Source organism: Ochotona princeps, chromosome 14 (assembly GCF_030435755.1).
Source record: "Ochotona princeps isolate mOchPri1 chromosome 14, mOchPri1.hap1, whole genome shotgun sequence".
Classification (NCBI taxonomy): domain Eukaryota; kingdom Metazoa; phylum Chordata; class Mammalia; order Lagomorpha; family Ochotonidae; genus Ochotona; species Ochotona princeps.
Window position 1 is genome coordinate 892,861 of NC_080845.1, and position 22,542 is coordinate 915,402.

Sequence of the window (22,542 nt, forward strand, 5' to 3'; positions counted from 1 at the left end):
CCCACAGGGGCCGGGGACACAGCTCAGCCGACACCCACGCCCACAGGGGCCCCCAACCCCAGCTCAGCCAACACCCACGCCCACAGGGGCCGGGGACACAGCTCAGCCGACACCCACGCCCACAGGGGCCCCCAACCCCAGCTCAGCCGACACCCACGCCCACAGGGGCCGGGGACACAGCTCGGCCGACACCCAGAGAGGCTGGCAGGGAGAGAGGCCAGGCTGGCCTTGAGGAGACCGCCCATGGAACCAGCGCTCCTTCCGCTTTCTAGAAGTTTCCAGCAGGGAGCTAACCCAAGGCATCCTGGGGCTCGCGTACGTGGACAGCCTGCAGCCCCCTACGCCCACAGCTGGCAGCTTGAAGAGCGACCCCCGGTGGGGCAGTGCGGTCTTAAGGGCTGTGCGAGGGACGGACTTACCGGAGGTCCAGGAGGGCCGGGGGGTCCCTTGGGCCCAAGCAGACCACGGGGGCCCTGCAGCGGAAATGGGAGGAGTGGTGCAACGCCGCAGGTGCCCCCCACTCTCCCAGGGACACCCCCGTCACTGCGCTTCCCTTCCCCTCAGCACTGCGAGTCAGGCGGTGCCTGGGACAGGGCGGCCGTGCCTGCAGGGACCGCTGGCCGGGCGCGGACACCTGCTCAGTCCCCGAGCAAGGCCGCTCGGCGTCGGCCGACACGGAGCGCTCGGGCCGCTCTCTGCTGAGTGTGGCTGGCCCAGCGGGTGCCTGGCACCCAGAGCAGCAGGGCACAGGGAGTGGGAGTCGTGGCTTCCAGGTTCCCTTGGGAGGACCCCAGGTCAGATCTCTCCTGGGACAGCCCCTGCCGAGCAGCGAGGGTCATTGCAGGCCGGCCTCATGACCCGGCCTGGACGCTGCCCCTCCCCAGCCCCGGAACACTCACCAAGGAGACCTGGACTTGGAGGGGGTCCGCAGACCCTGGAGAGCCCCCCACGCCCGCCTTGTGCTAGCTCACTGCCCAGGGCCAGGGACACACACTGAAGGACACAGCGGCACCGTGGACCTCGGGCAGGCTGCTCCAGCATCGGCACTTGGCATAGCGGGTGCCATGCCCTGTGGCCACCCCTGGATGCCCCGGGCACCCACCATGCTGCCCCCAGCACCCAGCACACTCCATGCAGCTGTTGCCCGCCTTCTCTGCAGGCAAACGCCCGGCTCTGGCCCGTTCCTGGGACAGCCTTCTGCAGGCCTTGCCCCACCCTGCTCCTAGGAGCCTCCCCTGGAGCCTGTGTCCCCACCCACCCCCACCCTAACACACACACAGGGCCCAGAACCCCACCAGCCAGCAGCCCTACCGGTTCCCCAGGCAGCCCCCTGGGTCCGACTTCTCCATCATCGCCCTGTGAGAGAAGAGGGGGGATTGTTAGGGGAACACCCAGAGGCCTTGCCCGCTGCAGGTGAGCGCTGAGGTCCAGCCCCCACGGGCCGGGGCAAGCGTGGGCAGTGGGTGGAGCCTCCTCCTGCTCTTACAGCCCCTTCGCATGCAAGCCCCGAGTCATACACCCACCGCATGTGCGCACACATTTCTTGTGAATCCAGGATTCACCCACCCTCAAGGGACACGGACCACGCTGGGGTCTGGAGACCAGAGAGCTGGCAGGGCGGACCCGAGGCCGTCCCTCGCTCCTCCCTCCTGGTCAGCTCCAGCCGCTGACCCTTGGAGTGAGCGCTCCACCTGCCGCCATGGTGCATCCCCCGGTCCCCAGTGCCCAGGAACCCCCAGCAAACAAGCCTCACACAGCAAACACGGGGAGCTGGGAGGAGTCGCCGGTGGGGCACCTATGGGACCGCGATGTGACTGTCCCCTGCCTTCCGCCCAACGATGAGGTGGCCGTGGAGGAGACACGGCCATGTGCCTTCACCCCTGAGCCCACAAAGCCTGCATGTGTGCCCTCGGAGCCCCCCTCTGGCAGCCCTCCCTCCACCCGCAGGCGGGCTCACGGGCACCGGCCAGGCAGGGGCAGCTGGGGGGCACGTACCCTCTCTCCGTCCTCTCCCGGAGGTCCTGGCGGGCCAGAAGGACCCGGGTCGCCCTACAAAGTCAAGCGTGACGTTAGCCACTCCCACTGTCTTAGTCGCCGCCCTGTCATAGGGCCCCAGCGTGGCTGACACGGACCACACCAAGACCCTGGCCCAAGAGTCACCAGGCGTCCTAGCAGGCCCAGGCAGGGCCACGCCCACAGGGGCCCCCCTGGGTGCCCTGCTCGGCCAGCATGCTCTGTCTCCAGGAGCATGGGACTCCAGGAGGGCAGGGCGGCCCCTGCCTCGCCCATGCAGCTTTGGGCTTCGCATGGGGGCTGGGCAGTTGGACCCAAGGTGGGGGTGCCCTCGGGGCTGTGGGGGACAGAGAGGTAGCAGCAGCTTCTTAGCGTGTTATCAACGCAGACGGAAGAACTGGGAGAATGGCGTGTGCTCACTGCGTGTGTGTGTGTGGTCTGGGCGCGGGCCTGTTGGGTGCAGGTCTCCCTGCGCCTGCTTGTGATCACGTCTAGGTATGAGTGTCTACGCACACGTGTGTACGTGCCCGTGTAAGAGGGTGTGTCTACTGTGTGCACCTGTGTGTGCATCTAGGACGTTGTGTCCAAGCACAGGCTGCCTGCATGGGTGTGCCCTGTGTGTCCAGGCCCGTGTGCCTGTGTGTGTCTGCCCCGTGTGTGTCTGCCCTGTGTGTGTCTGTCCTGTGTGTGTGTCTGCCCTGTGTGTGTCTGTCCTGTGTGTGTGTCTGCCCTGTGTGTGTCTGTCCCATGTGTGTCTGTCCTGTGTGTGTGTGTCTGCCCTGTGTGTCTGTCCTGTGTGTGTGTGTGTGTGTGCCCTGTGTGTCTGTCCTGTGTGTGTCTGCCCCGTGTGTGTCTGTCCTGTGTGTGTCTGCCCTGTGTGTCTGTCCTGTGTGTGTGTTTCTGCCCTGTGTGTCTGTCCTGTGTGTGTGCCCTGTGTGTCTGTCCTGTGTGTGTCTGCCCCGTGTGTGTCTGTCCTGTGTGTGTGTGTGTGCCCTGTGTGTGTCTGTCCCGTGTGTGTCTGTCCTGTGTGTGTGTGTCTGCCCTGTGTGTCTGTCCTGTGTGTGTGTGTGTGTGTGCCCTGTGTGTCTGTCCTGTGTGTGTGTGTGCCCTGTGTGTCTGTCCTGTGTGTGTCTGCCCCGTGTGCGTCTGTCCTGTGTGTGTGCCCTGTGTGTGTGCTCTGTGCGTGTGTGTCTGCCCCGTGTTGGTGTCATCATCCTGTGCTGTCTCCAGCCACACAGACCCCGTTCTGGGGTTCATTCCCACCACCAACCCTCAAGACAAGTGTTGGTGGATCGCTTGGTGCCCGTGCCTGAGGCTCCCCAGAAGGCGCCCCGAGGAACAGGGACCCAGAGAGAAGGGGTACTCACCCTGTGGCCCTTCTCCCCTGGCAGCCCTGCCAGCCCGTCAAAGCCGCGGTCACCCTGTGGGCGGCCAGAGAACTGTGTCACACGCCACCCTCCCACTGCACCCGTGCACCCAGTGGCCGCTCTGTCCCCGCAGAGCCAAATGCCACCTTCCCACGGCACCCATGCACCCAGTGGCCGCTCTGTCCCCCCCCAGAGCCACACGCCACCCTCCCACGGCACTCATGCACCCAGTGGCCGCTCTGTCCCCCCCAGAGCCACACGCCACCCTCCCACGGCACCCACACCTGGGGGCCGCTCTGTCCCCCCCAGAGCCACACAGCAGTCTCGGTCCCCTAACTACAGGTCAAGACAAATTCACAGACACTGAGACGGGGGGGGGTCCAGGGGGCAGCCGCACAGTATGTTTCTGCCAGGGCAGGGCCCTGCCTGTCCTCTTCCGGCTCCCTGGCCCTGCCCCAGGACTCCTGCCCGTCCCGGCTCAGGGGTGTTGCCAATGTGAAGCCATGGTGGGCCATTTGGGGGTGGCACTAACTGGGTGAAGCAAGGGCGTGGCAGACTTGACGTGGCTGCCCCGCCCTGGCGGTTCCAGTCACCAAGCCCAGGAGACACTGCAGGGGGTACCCAGCCCGTGCTGAGCCGGCTGCACAGCTGCCGCCCTGCCACAGATCCCTTGAGTGAGGTCTGTTGGCCCACTGGCCCTTCCCACGGCCTCAGATAAACTGTGATGGGCAGGGCTGGGCCAGGATCGGCGTGGACCTGTGAGCACGCCAGCGGGGGTACCCGGGGGCAGGCCTTGCTCCTCCAAGCAGGTGAACACAGCCCCCCGCTCTGCCAGGAGCCCACACCTCCCCAGGATGCATTGAATGGCTCTGCCTTGGACGTGACCGTGCCAGGCAGCCTCCAAGGTCACACATGTCCTGTGTCCACACCGCGTGTGTGGCTGGGTCCCTTGTCACCAGGGGTCCCCACTGTTGGGCTTCCATCTCTGTGCCCCTTAGGAAAGCCAATAACGCCGGTCATTCTTGCTGGCGTGGCCCCCACTGGCCCCACCACCGTGTCCCGGGAGCAACAGGCAGGTCACGCCATCACTGTGATGCCAGGCACCTGCACACAGGGGGGGCGAGCAGTCACCTACCTTGGGGCCCGTCTGGCCGGGCATGCCTCGGGCACCGTCACTGCCAGCACGACCCTGGAACAGAGGGGGCTGACTCAGCAGACACGCATGGCCACCGGCAGAAAAGTCCTCACCCCTGAAAGTTCCAGAAGTTTCTACAACCCTCAACAACTTGCTCTCAGTAGCTGTGATGTGGGGCATCCAGGAGCCACGAGCTGAGCCCTCCCGCCCCTCCCGGGGCCACATTCCTCCATCCACATGGGCAGGTGGAGGCTCTGGGACCGGAAGCCCACAGTTCCTATTTCTGGGAACTTCTGCATGACCTCCTGTTTCTGGCATGACTCCAACAGGTGCCAACAGGACCCAAGGAAAACCCTGCTGGTGATCCCCAAAGACCCGGGCGAAGAGCCCCTGCACCCCGGGACTGGCACACGCGGGCAGGCGACTGACTGCCCGACACTCACCCGTCTCCCAGGCTTCCCCGTGGGGCCGGGGGGACCCTGCACACCTCGAGGACCCTGCCAGGAGTAGAGCAACAGGAAGGGTCAGGGTAGGCCAGGGCCAGGGCTTCAGGAAGACAGAGCAAAGCTGGAGCCTACCCACGGCCTGGTGGCCCATACCAGGACATCGCTGTGACGGGCATGGGAACAGACACGCCAGAGCAAGGGCCGGGAACAAGATGCCAGGGTCAGAGCCGGCCTCTGCCCCGCCCATGGTCACAGCCACCCTCTGATGGGAGCTGGCCTCTGCCCCGCCCATGGTCACGGCCACCCTCTGATGGGAGCTGGTCTCCACTGTGAGCAAGCACAGGGCCCCGTGCACCAAGACCCCCACGTACCTGAGGCCCTATGTCTCCTGGCTCACCCTTTAGACCTCCGCTCCCAGGAGGACCCTGCAGGGGAGAACTCAGAGTCGGCACTTGCCGGGACAGAGGCCCTGGGCAGGGCCGTACCCCGCGCTCTGCAGAGACACAGTGCCAGCTCCCGGCCACTTACCATGGGGCCGGGCCTCCCGGTGAGACCCATCGGGCCAGCAGGTCCTCTCAGTGCCAACTACGAATGGGAGGGGGACACAGAGAGGTGTCAGGGTGGCTGCGCGGGCCGCTGCTTCCTGACCACAGCCTCCACCCTGCAGCTGCTCCATGGTGCCCTGAGCTGGGGAGGTCGCGCTGGACCCCGAGCACAGGACACACTGGGGCACACGGGGCTTCAGGCCGGCGTCCCCAGTCACTCCAGCTCTGGGCTACTCACCCTGGCCTGCTGAAGGATGGCCTGGGCCTGTGATTCCTGAGCGGAGACCATGGGCCCCTTGGAGCCCGCATCGCCACCCCCTCCGAAGCGGAACTGCAACAGGAAGCGGTGGTCAGTCATGGGGCGCCAGGGGAATCCCTGGCCCATCCACGGCCGCACCTCACAGCCCCACTTCGGGCACCCGGTCAGCTTCAGCCCCGGAGTCCCTGCCCTCATCCATGACATTCTTCCGGCACCCACGGCGCCTGAGACCCCCCTCCCCACCTCGGGGTCCCCCGCCTGAGCGGCCAGATGGCCTGAGCCCAGAACATTTTGAAACAGAGCCATCATGGCTCCCAAAGGTGGCATACAATCCTGGGGTGGAGAATGGTGTCCGTGGCTGACAGAGGCGGCCAGGGCACCCCCAGCCCCAGCCCTGCCCAACGTGCGGCTCGGATACTCACAGGCAGCATGAGCATGGTGCCCGGGGGCCCGGGTAGGCCGTCGGCCCCAGGCAGGCCCGGGCGTCCCGGGGGTCCCTGTGGACAAAAAGCACCGGGTTAGGGTGGGAGCCGGCATCTCTGACGGACAGCCCAGGGCTGGGCCGCGGCAGGAAGGAGCTCCATCTGGGACGGACAGAGGAAACAGGTACGGGGTGGGGCTGACACCCCACAGTCCCCAACGCCATCTGACCCTGCCAGCTCCCAGCACCAGCAGACAGTGCCCCAAGAGGCTGGCCCAGAGGCCGCCTCCTGCTCTGTCACCCAGTCCTGCCTCTGTGGCTCTTCACACCTTCCCAGCAGGCCCCAGAGGTCTGCAGCTGACCCCAACACCGCACCTGTGAGGCAGTCAGGCCCCCCGACCCAGCTTCTGGCCATGCATGCTCCCAGCAGGGCCACCGGCCACACCTGACACTGCACCCAGCCACCCACAAGGGCCCTGGCTGCTGTCACTCACACCTCAGCCCTGGCTGTCAGCCCCCGACGTGCCCCCTTGGCACCCACAGCAGGCGCATCCACAGAGCAGCCTGAGGCTGCAGTACTGCACGGCGGTCACCAGGGGGCAGAAGGACCCCATGGGACAGGCACAGCTGCCGCTCCAGGGCCAAGGCCCCTCCTGGTCGGGGCTCGTGTCCACGTTGGGGAGGTGAGGCAGGGGGTTCCACCTCATGACTCGCACACAGGCACCAGAGCACAGGGGTTACCTCGCCACCTCCCAGGCCACATTGCACTGATGGCTGACCACGGCCCTGCCACTGGTGGCTGGTCATGGCCCTGCAGCTGGGCTGACCACGCTGCCACTGGGGCTGACCACAGCCCTGCCACTGGTGGCTGACCATGGCTGCCACTGGGGCTGACCACGGCCCTGCCACTGGTGGCTGACCATGGCTGCCACTGGGGCTGACCACGGCCCTGCTGCTGATACGGGTTTGGCCCACAGAACACAGAGAAGCAAGGGTCACACTCACTCTTTCTCCGGGGTCCCCCACTTGGCCAGTAGGACCCATGGTTCCAGGAGGTCCTGGGAGGCCCTGGAAACAAAGGTAAATTCAAGATGGAGCTGCGAGACACGGGCCTGGGGCTAGGTGTGGGTGCGGGGGCCTGACCCTGGGAGTCTCCACACGGGTGACACTCCTCCCTAGCCAGGGACCTTGGGGGTGTGACACCCACCCCTCCCCAACATCCCAGGGAAGAGAAAAGCAGACACTCACGGCGGGGCCTTCTGGGCCAGGGGGGCCCTCGATGAGCATGCCCTGCAGGGAGAAAAGGCATCTGAGGCCAGGCAGGTCAGTGTGGGGATCCCAGGGCCCGCAGGCTCAGGCCAGCCCCCCTGCAGGCTCATGCACGGTGGCCGTGGCCGGGGAGGCCAGGCAGGTCAGTGTGGGGATCCCAGGGCCCGCAGGCTCAGGCCAGCCCCCCTGCAGGCTCATGCACGGTGGCCCTGGCCGGGGAGGCCAGGCAGGTCAGTGTGGGGATCCCAGGGCCCGCAGGCTCAGGCCAGCCCCCCTGCAGGCTCATGCATGGTGGCCCTGGGGAGGGGGTGTGGGGGCCGTGGAGCCGCCCACACTGGGTCTGGAATAATGGGAAGGGTCCTTCCCTAGGCGCCCCCTCCCCAGCAAAGACAGACACCACGGTTCTCCCAGAGCCACGACCTGCGTGCTGGACCCCGAGCTGTGCACAGGCCTCTGCCTGGTTCCCCCGGGCACTGGGGGTGAGGGGCACCCACCCTCTCCTGGGACTGCCCCTTCCACCCTCGCCCCCACAGGGACCCACGCCCAGCTCGGGACGCGGGAGGGGAAGTTAGCAGTGGGAGATGCGCTTACCGGCTCGATAATGGCTGGCTCTCCTTTCTGCCCCTTCTCGCCCCGCGGGCCTCCGATCTGGGAGGAGACAACGGGAACACAGAGAAAGTCAGCATGCGGACGGCGGACTGCAGGACTCGGCAAGGCCAAGGGCGTCCAGCCTGGCGGGCAGGGACCCCAGCAGGCCACACAGGCCACAGGGTGGGACAGCACAGCCGGGTGAGCATTACACAGGACAGACAGGGAACAAACGCCAGCACCGGGCAGCAGGTGTGCACGCGTCCACAGCCGTCGGTGGGACAGAGAGACGGGAGCCACGCGTGGGACGGGGAGCCACGCGTGGGAGGGAGCACTCCGTCAGCCCGGGGACATGGCGCCCCCAGGCTGCCACCACCAGCGTGTCTCACAGTCCTGGGTCCGGGCCACCTTCTGCCATGAACAGTGTGACCCCCGCCTCCGCCCTCTCACCCCTTCGAAGATGGTGTCCTGGTTGGCTGGCACGCCTGGCCCGATCTCCGACGGGGACGCCGTGGAGTCGGGGTCGTAGTATGGGTCGTAGTAGTTGTCGTCCAGGTTCCGGATGGTCTCCTCTGTGAACTCCCCGTCTGGGTCCTCCTTCCCTGCCGCGGGGGCGGGCTGCAGAGCACAGGGTGGCAGGGTGAGCAGGGCTGGGGTGCAGCCATACCCAGGGCCACCTGGGGAGGCTGTGCCAGGAGCTGGGAGTCCCCGCATTAGCGGATCTGGACTCAGGACAGCCAGGGGTGCTCACAGAGGAGGGCCAGGGTTAGGGTTAGGAACCCTCCCAGCAATAATGGCACGTGCAAGCAGGTGCCATGAGCCTTAGCCCAACTACAAATGGCCATCCTGCCTGTGGGAGCCTGGAGCTCCAGGGGGCAGGCTAGCTCCCCACCTGTGCAGGGCCCGGCCTGCAGGCTGGGGCATCCTCTCTGTCTGCAGGTGGGGGCGCTCGGGGTGCAGGAACCTCCCCAGGACTGAACCACAGAGCGAAGAGGCACCAGGCTCCTACCCCAGCCCTACCCACTGCCCCCAGCCCTGGAGGGAGCCACCTGCCAGGGAAGGGAATTACGTTGGAGGAGTTGGTGGCGTCGGGGGTGCTGGTGGGCGCCTCGGTCTCGGGCCGGCGGTCAGGGTGCTGCTCCGGGCTCTCGGGGACCTCTGCGTAGCTGAGGTCGTCGTACGGGGCGGGCGTGTAGTAGTCATCTACCGGCACGTAGTCGTAGTCCCCGACGCCCGGGGCCTCCTCCCGCCTGGCACCCTCGGCAGCCTCGGGCGCTGGAGCGGCCTCCGTGGTGGGCGGCTGGGTCAGCTCCTGCGCCAGGGCAGAGACGCACTGTGAGGGGCCCTCTCTGTGGGTGGCACAGCGGTCACCCTGTCCCAGCCCACACGGGGGGCCAACCTCGGGGATCTCTGTCGTCTCCCCCGTGGCTTCCACCGGCTTCTTGGTGGGGGCGGGGTCCTTGCCAAGGTCGTCGGGGTCCTCGTAGTAGGGGTACTCATAGTAGTAGGGCTCACCCTCGCCGTCTCCTTCTGGGTACTGACAGCAAACGGGCACGTGAGCCAGAGAGGGGGCACCCAGAGGCCGCAGCACAGAGCTGCCCACGAGCTCTGGGAGCCCGCGAGCCTCCCAGTGGTCCAAGGTGACAGCGACCCCAAGGGCTGCCCCCCCGCAGCCCGCCCCGACCTCAGGCTTGGGGACCCACTGGGAGGGGCTGGGTGGGGAATCGAGATGTTGGGGTGCCAAGTATAAGGAGGGCCCAAGGCTGGGGGGCCCCATGGTGCTCAGCCCAAGCCCGGGATTCATGCTTCCCGGAGCCTTGACACAACACCAACAGCATGAGCACTTGGCAGCCAAGGTCAGAGGTCAGAGCGGAGAGCCCCCTGTGAGGTGGCTGTGGTAACAGGGGTCGTAGGGCTCACACTCAGCCCCTCTGCTGGGCTTGCAGAACTGGGGTGGGCTGCTCGGTCTCTGCCCCCGCCCCCTCAGAGCCTGGACCTCTAATGAGTCACTCACGTATTCATCGGGGTTGGGGTCCTGCGACTGGGGCGTGTCGGGGACGGCCGTGTCACAGTCGGGGCTGTAGTGCTCACAGTAATCGTAGGCTGCCCTGTGGTCCGAGACGAACAGCAGCTGCTGAATGTCCCCCTGGAAAAGGACAGGTGCTCAGGCAGTGCACACGGCACCCACGGGGCACAGAGGGCGCTCAGGCAGTGCACACGGCACCCACGGAGCACAGAGGGAGCTCAGGCAGTGCACACGGCACCCACGGGGCACAGAGGACGCTCAGGCAGTGCACACGGCACCCACGGGGCACAGAGGGCGCTCAGGCAGTGCACACGGCACCCACGGGGCACAGAGGATGCTCAGGCAGGGTTGGGGGCATGGCTGGCCTCCAGATCACAACCCACGTGACCACCCGGGAAGCTCCTGCCCTGAATGCTGCTTGAGCCAGCTGGGCTGTCCACCCACCCAGGGTCCACCCACCTATGAGAGATCCATCAGCCACTCATAAGCCCACCTACATCACCCATCCATCCCTCCACCTGCCCCTGTGCGCACCCATCAATCACTGACCCACACCCATCGCCCAGGGACCACTAGGAGCACCTCAGGACATCTGACACCATGGCAACAACCAGGACACAAGCACAAAGCCCTCACCATTGTACCATGACAGCCAGGCCACTGCAACTCCCGTGCAACTGTCACACCAGGACCCTGTCACACCAGAATGCTGTCACACCAGGACACACTCACACCAGAATGCTGTCACACCAGGACACACTCACACCAGAATGCTGTCACACCAGGACACACTCACACCAGGACACACTCACACCAGGACCCTGTCACACCAGGACACACTCACACCAGGACACCAGGACACACTCACACCAGGACCCTGTCACACCAGGACGCACTCACACCAGGACACACTCCCGTGCAGCTGTCACACCAGGACACACTCACACCAGGACACACTCACACCACTGTCACACCAGGACACACACCAGGACGCACTCACACCAGGACACACTCACACCACTGTCACACCAAAACACACTCACACCAGGACACACTCACACCAGGACACACTCACTCACACCACTGTCACACCAGGACACACACCAGGATGCACTCACACCAGGACACACTCACACCAGGACACCATCACTCCCACCACTATCACTCCCAGCATTGGGGTTGTTGCACTGTCTGGGTTAGGGGTCCACCTGGACTGCACAGCATATGCTTCGCGCAGCCTGTGTGACCACACACCTCCACAGCAGCTGCTGGCTGGCTGTCCTCTGTCCAGTGTGCCTCAGAGGCCAGAGGCGCCCTGAATGGGCCCTAAGTCTATACACACAGGACCCAGGCTAGCTCTCGTCATCCAACCTCAGGAATCCTAGGCCATCGTGGATGCCTAGCCAGGGCCAGCCAGGCTGGATTCCACAGGACCCTGCTGGGCAGGACCAACACCCTGGCATCACCCCGAGCCCTCCAAAAGCCCCTCCTGGGTGTGGGCAGGCTCCACCTCAGCAGGGCACAAGCCATCCTTGCTCAGCGCTCAGGAACCATCATAATCCCCTTAAACTCTGAGAAATTCAGAGATGGAATGGGGCAACCAGAAGTTTCATGCAAGGGTTAGACATCTCCTATGATCTAACACCCCTACTCACTTCCCTCACAGGCACTCCTGGTGTGGCATGGAAGACCAGCTCTGGCCTGCTTCACCTACTGCCCCCACCCCGGGAGGTACATGGCTCAATATGCTCACACCCGTCCTAATGCCGTGCCCACATCACCAGCGCCTTGCCACACCACTGGCACCATGTCCACACTGCTGGGTCCACACCCACACTGCTGGGTCCACGCCCACACTGCTGGGTCCACACCCACACCACTGGTGCCATGCCCACACCGCTAGCACCACGTCCACACCCATGCCACTGGTGCCAAGCCCACACCACTGGTGTCATGCTCACACCATTGGTGCCATGCCCACACTGCTGCTGCCATGCCCACATTACTGGTACCATGTCCACATCACTGGGTCCACACTGGTGGTACCATGTGTACACCTACCACTTGGCAGGAGAGTAGAGGATGGGGCCAAACCAGCCCAGGAACACACAGACCTCAGGACACAGGAGCCAGCTCAGCCATCCGGAGAGAGTAGGGGCCCGCGGGGCAGCAGCCCACCCTTCTCCAAGGACCTCAAGGCAGGGCGGCCTTCCTGGGAAAGGCCTCGATCCTGCCCCCTCCCACCCACACACACACACAGATGCAGGCCAGGCACAGCCGGGGCGAGATGGCACAGTGTCCGGAGCTGCCCCTGCCCACTAACAGCTGTGAGGACATAACATGGTATGTTTGCTCCACATGTCCGTTTCTTGATAAAAGAGAATGAGACCCTCCTCCAGGAGCACCCCGAATCTGCAGGGGGCAGCTGCCCCAGAACTCTGGTCACAGTCTCCAGCCACCACCGGGACCATGAGCCCGATCAGGCATACTGCCACGGCTGCCATCTGTCAATACCTGCACCGTCACCATCACTGTCGTCATGGCATCCCAGCCACGGCCGTCCTCACTGCCCCCCACCCCAGCTACGGCCGTCCTCACTGCCCCCCACCCCAGCCACGGCCGTCCTCACTGCCCCCCACCCCAGCCACGGCCGTCCTCACTGCCCCCCACCCCAGCTACGGCCGTCCTCACTGCCCCCCACCCCAGCCACGGCCGTCCTCACTGCCCCCATCCCAGCCACGGCCGTCCTCACTGCCCCCCACCCCAGCCACGGCCGTCCTCACTGCCCCCCACCCCAGCCACGGCCGTCCTCACTGCCCCCCACCCCAGCCACGGCCGTCCTCACTGCCCCCATCCCAGCCACGGCCGTCCTCACTGCCCCCCACCCCAGCCACGGCCGTCCTCACTGCCCCCCACCCCAGCTACGGCCGTCCTCACTGCCCCCCACCCCAGCCACGACCGTCCTCACTGCCCCCCCACCCCAGCTACGGCCGTCCTCACTGCCCCCATCCCAGCCACGGCCGTCCTCACTGCCCCCCACCCCAGCCACGGCCGTCCTCACTGCCCCCCACCCCAGCCACGGCCGTCCTCACTGCCCCCCACCCCAGCCACGGCCGTCCTCACTGCCTCCACCCCAGCCACATGGCCTGTCCAGGCATAGCCACGGCTCACCGGGCCGCTCCAGGAGCACTGTGGGCCCTGGGACTGTCACGAGGGGAGAAAAGCTCCCTCACGCCGGGCCTGCAGTCTCCACAGGCAGTCCTAAAGCAAGGGCTCCACACGAGAGTCATGGAGACACAGTGGGCCCCACAGCCCACACCTGGGTCCCCACAAGACACAGGGGAGAGCAGGGAGACCCAGGAAAGCCCACACCTGGGTCCCCATGACACAGAGGAGAAAAGGGAGACCCGGGCCACAATGGCCTCAGACCTGCGGCCCCCAACCCGTGGGAGGACCCTTGCCGTGCTGGGCCTCCCCGCTGCGCCTCCCAGTGTGGGAGGAATCCAGGTTGACAGATAGCAGAGCCCCAAGGAAAACTTCCGGGAAGGGGGCAAACCTGAAGCATACCCAAGACCCCCGGCCCTCACTCACGATCCCCGGCAGTGTGGCTTCCCAGCAGGGTGCCTCGGGCTGCCACCGGGGAGCTGCTCCAGGGGTGACACCTGAAGCGGGCAGACCCTCCCAGCTGCTGCCCGGCCTGACCATGGCCACACAGACCCCTGTGACCTGACCATGGCCACACGGACCCCTGGGCTGACCATGGCCACACGGACCCCCGGCCTGACCATGGCCACACACAGACCCCTGACTTGACCATGGCCTTGCCTGACCATGGCCACACACATACACAGACCCCCGGCCTGACCATGGCCACACACAGACCCCTGACTTGACCATGGCCTTGCCTGACCATGGCCACACACACACACACGGACCCCCGGCCTGACCATGGCCTTGCTGACCCACCCATCCCTGCCCCAGCACCTGCACTGGAAAAGCCCAGCATCGCACCTCCCTACTTCCTACCAGACCCCGTGCCCACCACCGAGTTCTGGAAGCTTCCATGTTTCTGTCTGTCGGTTGGGGTCACTGAGGAGAGAGGACACAGGGCAGGAGCGTCTCCAGGAGGCGGAGAGCCGTGCAGTTACAGCCCCTTACGCCCTGGGAACCTCCACCTGCTCTCGGGCTGCCTCTGCCACCCCTGGGCTGCTCACGTGCCCGAGTGCCCACTTGACCCTGGGGCACCTGAGCCCCGTCCCCCCTCTGCCCCTCACCCAGTTTACGCCAGCACAGCCACTCAGGCAAGGCATGGGACAGCTCCCAGGAGCAAGCCTGGGTCCCAGGCCCTCGCCTGTCCCAGCTCGGAAAGAACAGCTCAGAGGAAAAGTCAGGCCCTGGTAAAGGGGCCCGGGCATGAGGTCACCAGCCTGGACCTGTGAGCGCCTGGCCTGGGAGGGCAGACAGAGGCGGGAAGTGCTGCCAGCTGCTGGCACCAGGTGGCCCTGCCAACCTCAGCTCAGCCATGCCTCTGGCTCCGGCCCAGACCCTGCTGGCTGCCCTGTGCTGGGCCCTGCAGGGGATCCTCCCACAGACCAGGGTCCTTCCAGCAGCAGACCCTGAAGCAGCACCACCATCCGGATGTACCCCCACAACCACCACCCGTGCCCTGCCCACGCCCATGCCTGGGCAAGGATGAGGCCAGGCTGGAAAGAGGTGGCCACCAGCGGCCCAGGAACCTGGGCCACCTGCCAAGGCCACACTGCCCTGCCCACATCTCCACCTAGAAAGGCTGCGGGTGTGGAGCAGAACCGGGCAGCACGCAGCACCCACAGGGCAGAGCCGGGCAGCACCCACAGGGCAGAGCTGGGCAGCATTCACAGGGCAAAGCCGGGCAGCATCCACAGGGCAGAGCCGGGCAGCACGCAGTATCCATGGGCAGGGCAGGGCAGCATGCAGCATTCACAGGGCAGAACCGGGCAGCACGCAGTATCCACAGGGCAGAGCCAGGCAGCACCCATGGGGCAGAACCGGGCAGCAGCCACAGGGCAGAGCCGGACAGCACGCAGCATTCACAGGGGAGCCGGGCAGCACCCATGGGGCAGAATAGAGTGGCACACAGCACTGTTGGGACAGAACCGGGCAGCACGCAGCATCCACAGGGCAGATCTGGGCAGCACCCATGGGGCAGAGCCGGGCAGCACTCAGCACCCATGGGGCAGAGCCGGGCAGCACGCAGCACCAACCGGGCAGAGCCGGGCAGCACCCATGGGGCAGAGTCGGGTGGCACAGAGCACTGATGGGGCAGAGCCGGAGAGCAGGCAGCACCCAACGCTCCCCTTTGGGGCCTCCCTTGAGACCGGCTGTGGGGACAGTCTCTGTGGGTCACACTTGCCCCCGGAAGTCCCCAATGCTCCACACACACACACAGGCTGAGTGAGCCCCAGAGGGGAGTCCCTCCTGCTGGCCCGGTGCCCAGCAGAGCCGGGGGGGACAAAGGGGCTTCTGAGGATGGGCGGAAGTCATCCCAGCAGGGCGGGCGTGCAGCCAGCGGGAAGCCCTGCCCTTGGAATCGGCCCAAAGGCAGGGCGTTCTTTCGAGTTCGTTTCCCAAGTTTTAAAACCTCACTCCAGGGACGGCAGAGGTCCAACACCGCTCAGCGGCTGTGATGTCTGACGATGGCCTCGCAGGGCAGATGAAGGTGGGCTCCCGGGCAGCAGCGTGCTGTCTCCCCTGAGGCCCTACCTCCAGCCTTGCCGCCCTGGCAGCAGGTCTGCCCCGTCTGGGCACCCGTCCAGCGAGAACCCCCAGGCTGCCGTCTTTCCTACACGTTTAAAGCCAGGGTGATGCTGCTTCCTGAGTCTATACCCGTGAACACACGGGCTCTGCAAATGGCCAGCCAGCCACGCTGCCACACAGCCAGCCATACCCCCATGCTACACCCCACTTGGCAAATGGACAGCAGCAGTCCTGGCACCATTGACAAGCAGGTGCCTAACGCTGAACCCAGGCAAGCCCCCGGTGACACTCGCCTTGCCAGTGGGGGCAGCTGAGAGCCCCCACCCTGCACCCAAACATGCCTCACCCATGGTCACCTACTGGGGAACCATCCTTCTATGGAACCCAGCACACATACAAGAGATAGCCCAGGGTCCCCACATCACCCAACCCAGCCCAGCAAGCTCTGGCCTGGCCCACGGCAGCATCCCTGGTCCTCAGGAGGGGGAGCCTCTAGGAGCCGCAGGTGACCGGCACCTGCCAGGTCCCCACAGCAGGCTTAAGCATCCCTGTGGGCCGCCCGTCAGACCTCTCACTCCCCCGACGTTGCCGCAGGAAGCCAGGTCCCAGCTGAGGCGCGGACAGTGGGACACTGCGGGCTGCAGCACCCCAGGACCCCTCAGCACCCGTCCCCCGACGCTGTCCCTCAGGGCCAGCTCCGGCTGCAAGGTCGCAGGACAGCGCCTGCCCTTTCTCTGCACACGTGGCAGCCGGCCCGACGGCTCCATCCTGCATGCCCAGGGCCGTGGCCACACCTGCCAGCCCCCGACGGAGGACACGGACTCACCTCAAACACTTCCTCGTCCAGGATCCGGGTCCCAAACACGATGATGCCATTGACGTCCACGATGGCGTGGTCGCTGCGCTCCAGGGGCTTCGTGATCTTCTTCTTACAGTCCAGGATCAAGGTGACATTCTTCTTGTACACGCTGAGAGCGATCCTGTGCCACCTGCAAAGGGACGGACAGCCGCGGTGGAGGCGTCCGCACCCCTCCTGCCCCGCACACCACCAGGGCCGCCCCTCCTGCCCCGCACACCGCCCGGGCCGCCCCTCCTGCCCCGCACACCGCCCGGACCGCACGCGTGCCCCGCACACCACCCGGGCCGCCCCTCCTGCCCCACACACCACCCGGGCCGCACGCGTGCCCACTCACTTGCCGTCCGACAGGTTAATGCCGCGGAACAGGGGGTAGTCCTCCGGCCCCGGCTTCCCGGTGTGGTCCTCATACAGGAACACAGGCGAGCGGCCCAGCTCCAGGCCCAGCTGCTGGATGCCCTGCTCGTTGTAGACTGACACCAGGAAGGCCTGGCTGCCCTTCCTGGCCTTCACCGTGGTCAGGATGGAGAAGTCCTCTGGGAAGGCAGATGCTGGCAGAGGGCACAGGGGTGAGCAGCGCCCACGGGCCGGCCCCAGCCTGGCCACGCACTGCAGGCAGAGCAGACCCGGCCCGACCCGAATGCCCCTGGGCCTTGCAGCCTCTGCACAGCTCGTCCACCGAGAGGCTGCTCCCGCACACGGGAGACATGTGGGCTTGCAGGCTACGCGGCCAGGCAGCACAGGGCGTCCGGCTCCAGGCTGGGCCACACCTGGGCCGGGCTCACAGGACAGAGATGCCAGGGACGCCCCCGGGATGGGCACTGGGCTTGCAGGCCAGTACTCAGGCCCTGACCCCGGAGTGCCTCTGAGCCTCACCCCTCCTGCCTGGGTCCCTAGCCGGAGGCTGAGGGGACCAGACCCTGCCCGCCTCACCCCTCCTGCCCGGGTCCCTAGCCGGAGGCTGAGTACCAGACCCTGCCCGCCAGCGCCTCTTACCGGGGTACAGCTGCTTGGTGGGCGCACTGAGTTGGGCGTCCTTGGTGACGTGGTAGGCCACGTCAGGACCGGCGGAAGAGCGGCGGGTGGCACAGAAACCCGTGGTCTTCGTGACCCCATCAGGCAGGTTGTGGAAATCCAGAACCTTCAGGAGATCAGCGGGCTGAGCTGCAAAAGGCAGGAGACCGGGGTCAGCACACTGGCCAATTCCATAGGAGTGGGCTTAGGCAGAGGAGGGCGGGGCCAGCACAAGGCCACACCTGTGGGAGGGGCCTAGGCATGAGGGCGGGGTCCATGCATGACCACGCTCAGAGGAGGGGCCTGCAAGGGAGGGCAGGGCCAGCACAAGGCCACACCCAGAGGAGGGGCCTACATGGGGGCAGGGCCAGCACAAGGCCAGACCTGTGGGAGGAACCCAGACATGAGGGCGAGGTCAAATGACCATGCCCAGAGGAGGGGCCTGCAAGGGAGGGTGGGGCCAGCACAAGGCCACACCCACAGGCGGGGCCTACACAGAGGAGGGCGGAGTCTGCTGATGGGAACCAGGGCTTCCCACACCCTCCCCAAGTGATGACCCTCAGCAGAGTCCGGGGCCCACGCAGAACCCAGCAAAGGTGTCCCCCTCTGTGGGGTGGCCCTTGCTGCCTTCTCCTGGCAGCCACCCCCCAAATCAGACCTCAAGGGTGGTCACCTTCCTACCCACACCAGTGTAGCTCTTAGACATTCAAACCCTCCAGTGGCAACAGCACCGCAGCCCCAGGCTCCCTGAGACTGACCCCGCCACGAGTGGAGCCCCCTGTGCAGACCATGGCCCCAAGAGCCGGGGTGACTGTGCCCTGATGGCCACTGGCCTCTCAGCCCCTCACTGTGCAGAGGGTCCTTCCCTCTGCAAGTGTCCAGTTCCCAGCCACCCCAGGATACCCACAGCCCTGGGCAGAGCCGAGGGCCGCTCTCCCTTTCCGGAGAGCATTCTGGGAGCCTGCTGGGCACCCGGGTCCTCTTCCCCATGCACGTCACCCGCTCAACGGCATGTTGGAGGTCGCTCCAGCGGGAGGTCTGAGCAGGAACTGTGGACGTGGGGTCCTCACGGCTGCTTCCAAGGAACCCACACCCCTCTGCCCCTGGGCGGCTATGCACCACACTGCCTGTCCTGCAGCCCTTGGCAAGAGACCCGCCCGACAGGCCAGGGGCCTGGAGCCCTGGAGGCCAGGCCAGGGTGGGAAGGTGGGCAGTGCGGGCCGCAGCGGCGCAGGCGAGCGTGGCGTGCAGGGAGGAGGCTGGGCTGGACCAGGCCAGGAAGGCAACCCAGCAGCAGCAACTCAGGGTGGCTGCCCCCTCCTCATCGCCTGCCCCTCACTCCGTTCCTGCCTCTTCACTTCTGCAGGCGTCTTCTATTCCACCCAATCAGGGGGCTCAGAAACTCAGGGGCCAGGGGTCCCCCAATTCAGCACGGAAACACTGTCTCAGAAGACCCTTGCCTCTCTCCCAAGGGCAGCTCTGGGATGCCCCCAGGGACCACGCACAGCTCCTGGGTCAGCCCCTCCCCGGTGCTCAGCGCCGGGGACAGAGCCCTGGCAGGGCAACCCCGTCCGCTGGCCATCCGGAGCGGCACGAAATGCAGTTGGGCCAGGCCTGGACAGGACTGCCCAAGAGGCCGCTCTGCCAGCCGTCGCTGCACCTGCCAAAGATGACCCCAGGCTCTCTCCTTCTCTGAAACTGGACTCTGGGGCTGCTGGTGGCCAAGCCAAGGGGGCGGGGCGCCCACCTGGCATGCCCTGGGGCCACAGCGGAAGCAGCCATGCCGCTCTGCCCAGCCACCTGTGTTTTCCATCGTGGAAGGCACAGGGCCACGTGCCAATCATGTCCGCCAACATGTTCCCAGCCCTCTGTGGCAGCACACCACAGCCACCGGACACTTCCCAGGCCCAGTGCCACGGCTCTTGCCAACCTGGGCCTTCCTGTGCCAGAGAAAGAAAGGCCTCAGCTTTGAACAGGTGTGGGGAGGCCCTGGCAGGCGCCTGGCCCACGCACTGCTGCTGGCTCGTGGCCCACGTGGTCCCACAGCAAGGCTCTGAGCAGAGGACATGCCACCCTCGCCCACCCCAGTCCCGTGCTCAGGGCTTTGGCGCCAGTCCTCAAGTTGCCTGTACCACCCATAGCCACTGTCATCGCACTGCGCTGTCTCTGAGGTGGCACTCATGCCAGCAGAGCCGGGCACTGGCCACCATGCACCAGCAGCAGCGCTGACCAATGCCCGCTCCCCCACTCTGAGCCGTACACAGGGCTGTGCTAACACTCCCCTGTACTCCTAGCTCCAAGGAAACAAGAGCCCCCGACGGGGCAAGACAGGGACAGCTGGCCTGGGACCTCCCCCTGGGGCTCGGCCTCCACACCAGTCCCCAAGCTGGTGGCCTCCGGAAAGAAACCATGAATGGAAGAGGAGAGGTCACGGAGAGAAAAGGGGTAGACATAGAAGTGAGTACCAGGCAGGCAAAACCCGAGGGGTGTGTGGGCAGCGCCGTCCACTGCCTTGCTAGGCCCATTAGCAGGGAGCTGGATAGGAAGTGGAGCAGCTGGGTCTTGGCCCGGTGCCTATATAGGATGCCAGCATCACAGGCAGAGGCTTAACCCACACGGCACAGAACTGGCCTCTTCTGTCCACTCTGACGACTTGATTTATTACCCAAAAGAGAGGCCCTGGGCAAGCAGAGGCAGCGGGCCCCTCTGTGCACGGACTGGCCCTGGCCCCTCTGCATCAGGTATCTGGGAACCAGCAAGCACCCACGGGCAAACGGGACCTCACGGCCCACGCCCCGACCGACGGCAGACAAATCATCAAACAGACCCATGAAGGGACGAGGGAGGTGTGTGCCACAGCCCAGCAGCAGCACTGTGCACGCGTGCGTGCACACACACACACTCCTGAAAGACGCACGGCGCACAAGGAGCTCCGGGGCCTGCGGCAGCATGACCCCAGCTGGCCCCGTGGGCCACAGTCCGTCTCCTGTGTTCTGGAGCTCACTGCCAGCCGGCCAGTGGGGACTGCAGACCCAATCTCTCAGTTGACCATTTTCCATGGCCCACGCTCCCGTCACTATCCCTGTGTTAAGTCATTAAGGCTGAGCCTGGGAAATGGGTACAGAGGCAGGACAGGGAAGGGCCAATCCAGCCGGCCCGACCCAGAAGTCGGCCAAAATAAAGGATGTGAACTGCACCTCTGAACAGGCACACCCCTGCAGTCCACACCCACCCCTTGTGGTGCCGGTTCATGTCCCGGCTGCTCCACTTCCCATCCAGCTCCCTGCTCACGGCCCGGGAGAGCTGCAGGGGCCGGCCCAGTGCTTGGGCCCCTGCACCCACACGGGAGACCTGGAGGAAGCTCCTGGCTTCGGATCGGCTCAGCTCCGGCCACGGCAGCCATCTGGGGAATGAACCAGCAGGTGGAAGACCTCTGTGTCTTTCCCTGTGATTCTGAGTTTTGAAAAAATAAATCTTAACAACAAAAAGCCCCGCAGCAAGCCAAGCGAGAGGTCTGTCTGCCGGCACAGAGGCCGCGTCGCCTCCTCCTCCTGGGCTCCATGCGGCCCTCCCTCACTTCCCCTCAGCCGAGCCGTGCTGCGACCCACACACGGAGCACGAGGGCACATCCGTGAGCACCCAGAGGTGGTGCTGCCGGCCCGGGGTGCACCCCTGTACCCCGAAGTGACGCCTGTATTCCCTGTGGTGCCTGTACCCCCGACCGCGGCGCTGGCCAGCCCCTCACGGCCTCATCTGCCTGCACGCATGTGCCGGCGCTGCCTTACGATGGTTTTAATTTGGGTTGTTCTGATGACTTCAACTGTTAAACATCTCTTCAGACCCACACTGGGCACTTGTCTGTGTCCTCAGTCTCTTTGAACCCTCTGCCCAGTTTTAAACTGAGTCATTCTCCTGCTGGGGGGGGAGGCAGCTGCAGCCTGCTCTGCCTGCACAAGCTCCGGCTTTCCTGGATGTTGAACACCCGGTCTCTGCCTCGTCCTCTTTCTCTGAGAAGCATCGAAGTTCTACTTTGAAGAACTCTGGCTTCTCAGGCACAGGGAGACAGGGAGAAAGCTTCCATCTGCCAGTTCACTCCCCAAATGGCCAGAGCTGGACCGGCCAGGAGCCAGGAGCCTCCTCTGGGTCTCCCACATGGGTGCAGGGACCCAAGCAATTGAGCCATCCTTCACTGCTTTTCCCAGGTCATGAACAGAGAGCTGGATGAGAAGTGGAGCAGCCGGGACTTGAACTGGCACCCATATGAGATGCCCATGCCACAGGGAGAGGCTTAACTTGCTAGGCCACTGGGCTGTGGCCTGAGAAATCTTTGCCCAATTTAGTTTTAAGACAAAGATTTCCTTTTTAAAACATTTTATCATTTCAAATCTTACACTCAACCTTTGCTTTGGCTCCCAGTCTAGTTCTGTGTGTTACACGGGGAGTGGCAAGCTTTAATTTTATCCATGTGTCTGAACGGCGGCGACAGAGGAGAGGGCTCCCGCCCCCTGGTTCGACTTCCCAAACGCCTGTGCCAGGACAAGGCTGGGCCCCGATGCAGGATGAAGCCCGACTCCCCAAGTCATCTGCCCTTGCTCCCAGCGTCTGTCTGCAGCAAACAGGCACCGTCCAGGGGCTGGCCCTGGGGCCACCACGCAGCCCAGGTCAAGTCCACATTTCTGTAAATCAATGTGCAGGCACTCAGGCCCAGCGATGACATCAGCACCCTTAGGGGCCCGGCTGCTCCGCTTCCCGTCCAGCGCCCTGCTGACGCACCTGGGAAAGCAGCGGAGGACGGCTCAAGTCACCGGGACCCTGCCCCAGGGTGGGAGACGCGCAAGAAGCTCCTGGCTTTGGATGGGCTCAGTTC

General features: G+C 65.3%; 1 protein-coding gene across 2 annotated transcripts in view; it reads right to left on the reverse strand.

Moving 5' to 3' along the window:
- Nucleotides 1-22,542, reverse strand: part of COL5A1 (collagen type V alpha 1 chain) — a 71,813-nt gene that overhangs the window by 37,193 nt on the left and 12,078 nt on the right. For both annotated transcript variants that reach the window (XM_058672923.1, XM_058672922.1), the window contains exons 2-21: nucleotides 17,658-17,825; nucleotides 16,999-17,212; nucleotides 16,632-16,794; nucleotides 10,058-10,189; nucleotides 9,443-9,580; nucleotides 9,113-9,355; nucleotides 8,494-8,661; nucleotides 8,047-8,103; nucleotides 7,435-7,476; nucleotides 7,192-7,254; nucleotides 6,188-6,262; nucleotides 5,745-5,837; nucleotides 5,490-5,546; nucleotides 5,333-5,386; nucleotides 4,959-5,012; nucleotides 4,516-4,569; nucleotides 3,381-3,434; nucleotides 1,996-2,049; nucleotides 1,312-1,356; nucleotides 420-473 (exon numbers count right to left, since the gene is read on the reverse strand). In XM_058672923.1, the coding sequence (XP_058528906.1) occupies nucleotides 420-473; nucleotides 1,312-1,356; nucleotides 1,996-2,049; nucleotides 3,381-3,434; nucleotides 4,516-4,569; nucleotides 4,959-5,012; nucleotides 5,333-5,386; nucleotides 5,490-5,546; nucleotides 5,745-5,837; nucleotides 6,188-6,262; nucleotides 7,192-7,254; nucleotides 7,435-7,476; nucleotides 8,047-8,103; nucleotides 8,494-8,661; nucleotides 9,113-9,355; nucleotides 9,443-9,580; nucleotides 10,058-10,189; nucleotides 16,632-16,794; nucleotides 16,999-17,212; nucleotides 17,658-17,825 (1,982 nt within the window). The remainder of the gene's footprint in view (nucleotides 1-419; nucleotides 474-1,311; nucleotides 1,357-1,995; nucleotides 2,050-3,380; nucleotides 3,435-4,515; nucleotides 4,570-4,958; nucleotides 5,013-5,332; nucleotides 5,387-5,489; nucleotides 5,547-5,744; nucleotides 5,838-6,187; nucleotides 6,263-7,191; nucleotides 7,255-7,434; nucleotides 7,477-8,046; nucleotides 8,104-8,493; nucleotides 8,662-9,112; nucleotides 9,356-9,442; nucleotides 9,581-10,057; nucleotides 10,190-16,631; nucleotides 16,795-16,998; nucleotides 17,213-17,657; nucleotides 17,826-22,542) is intronic.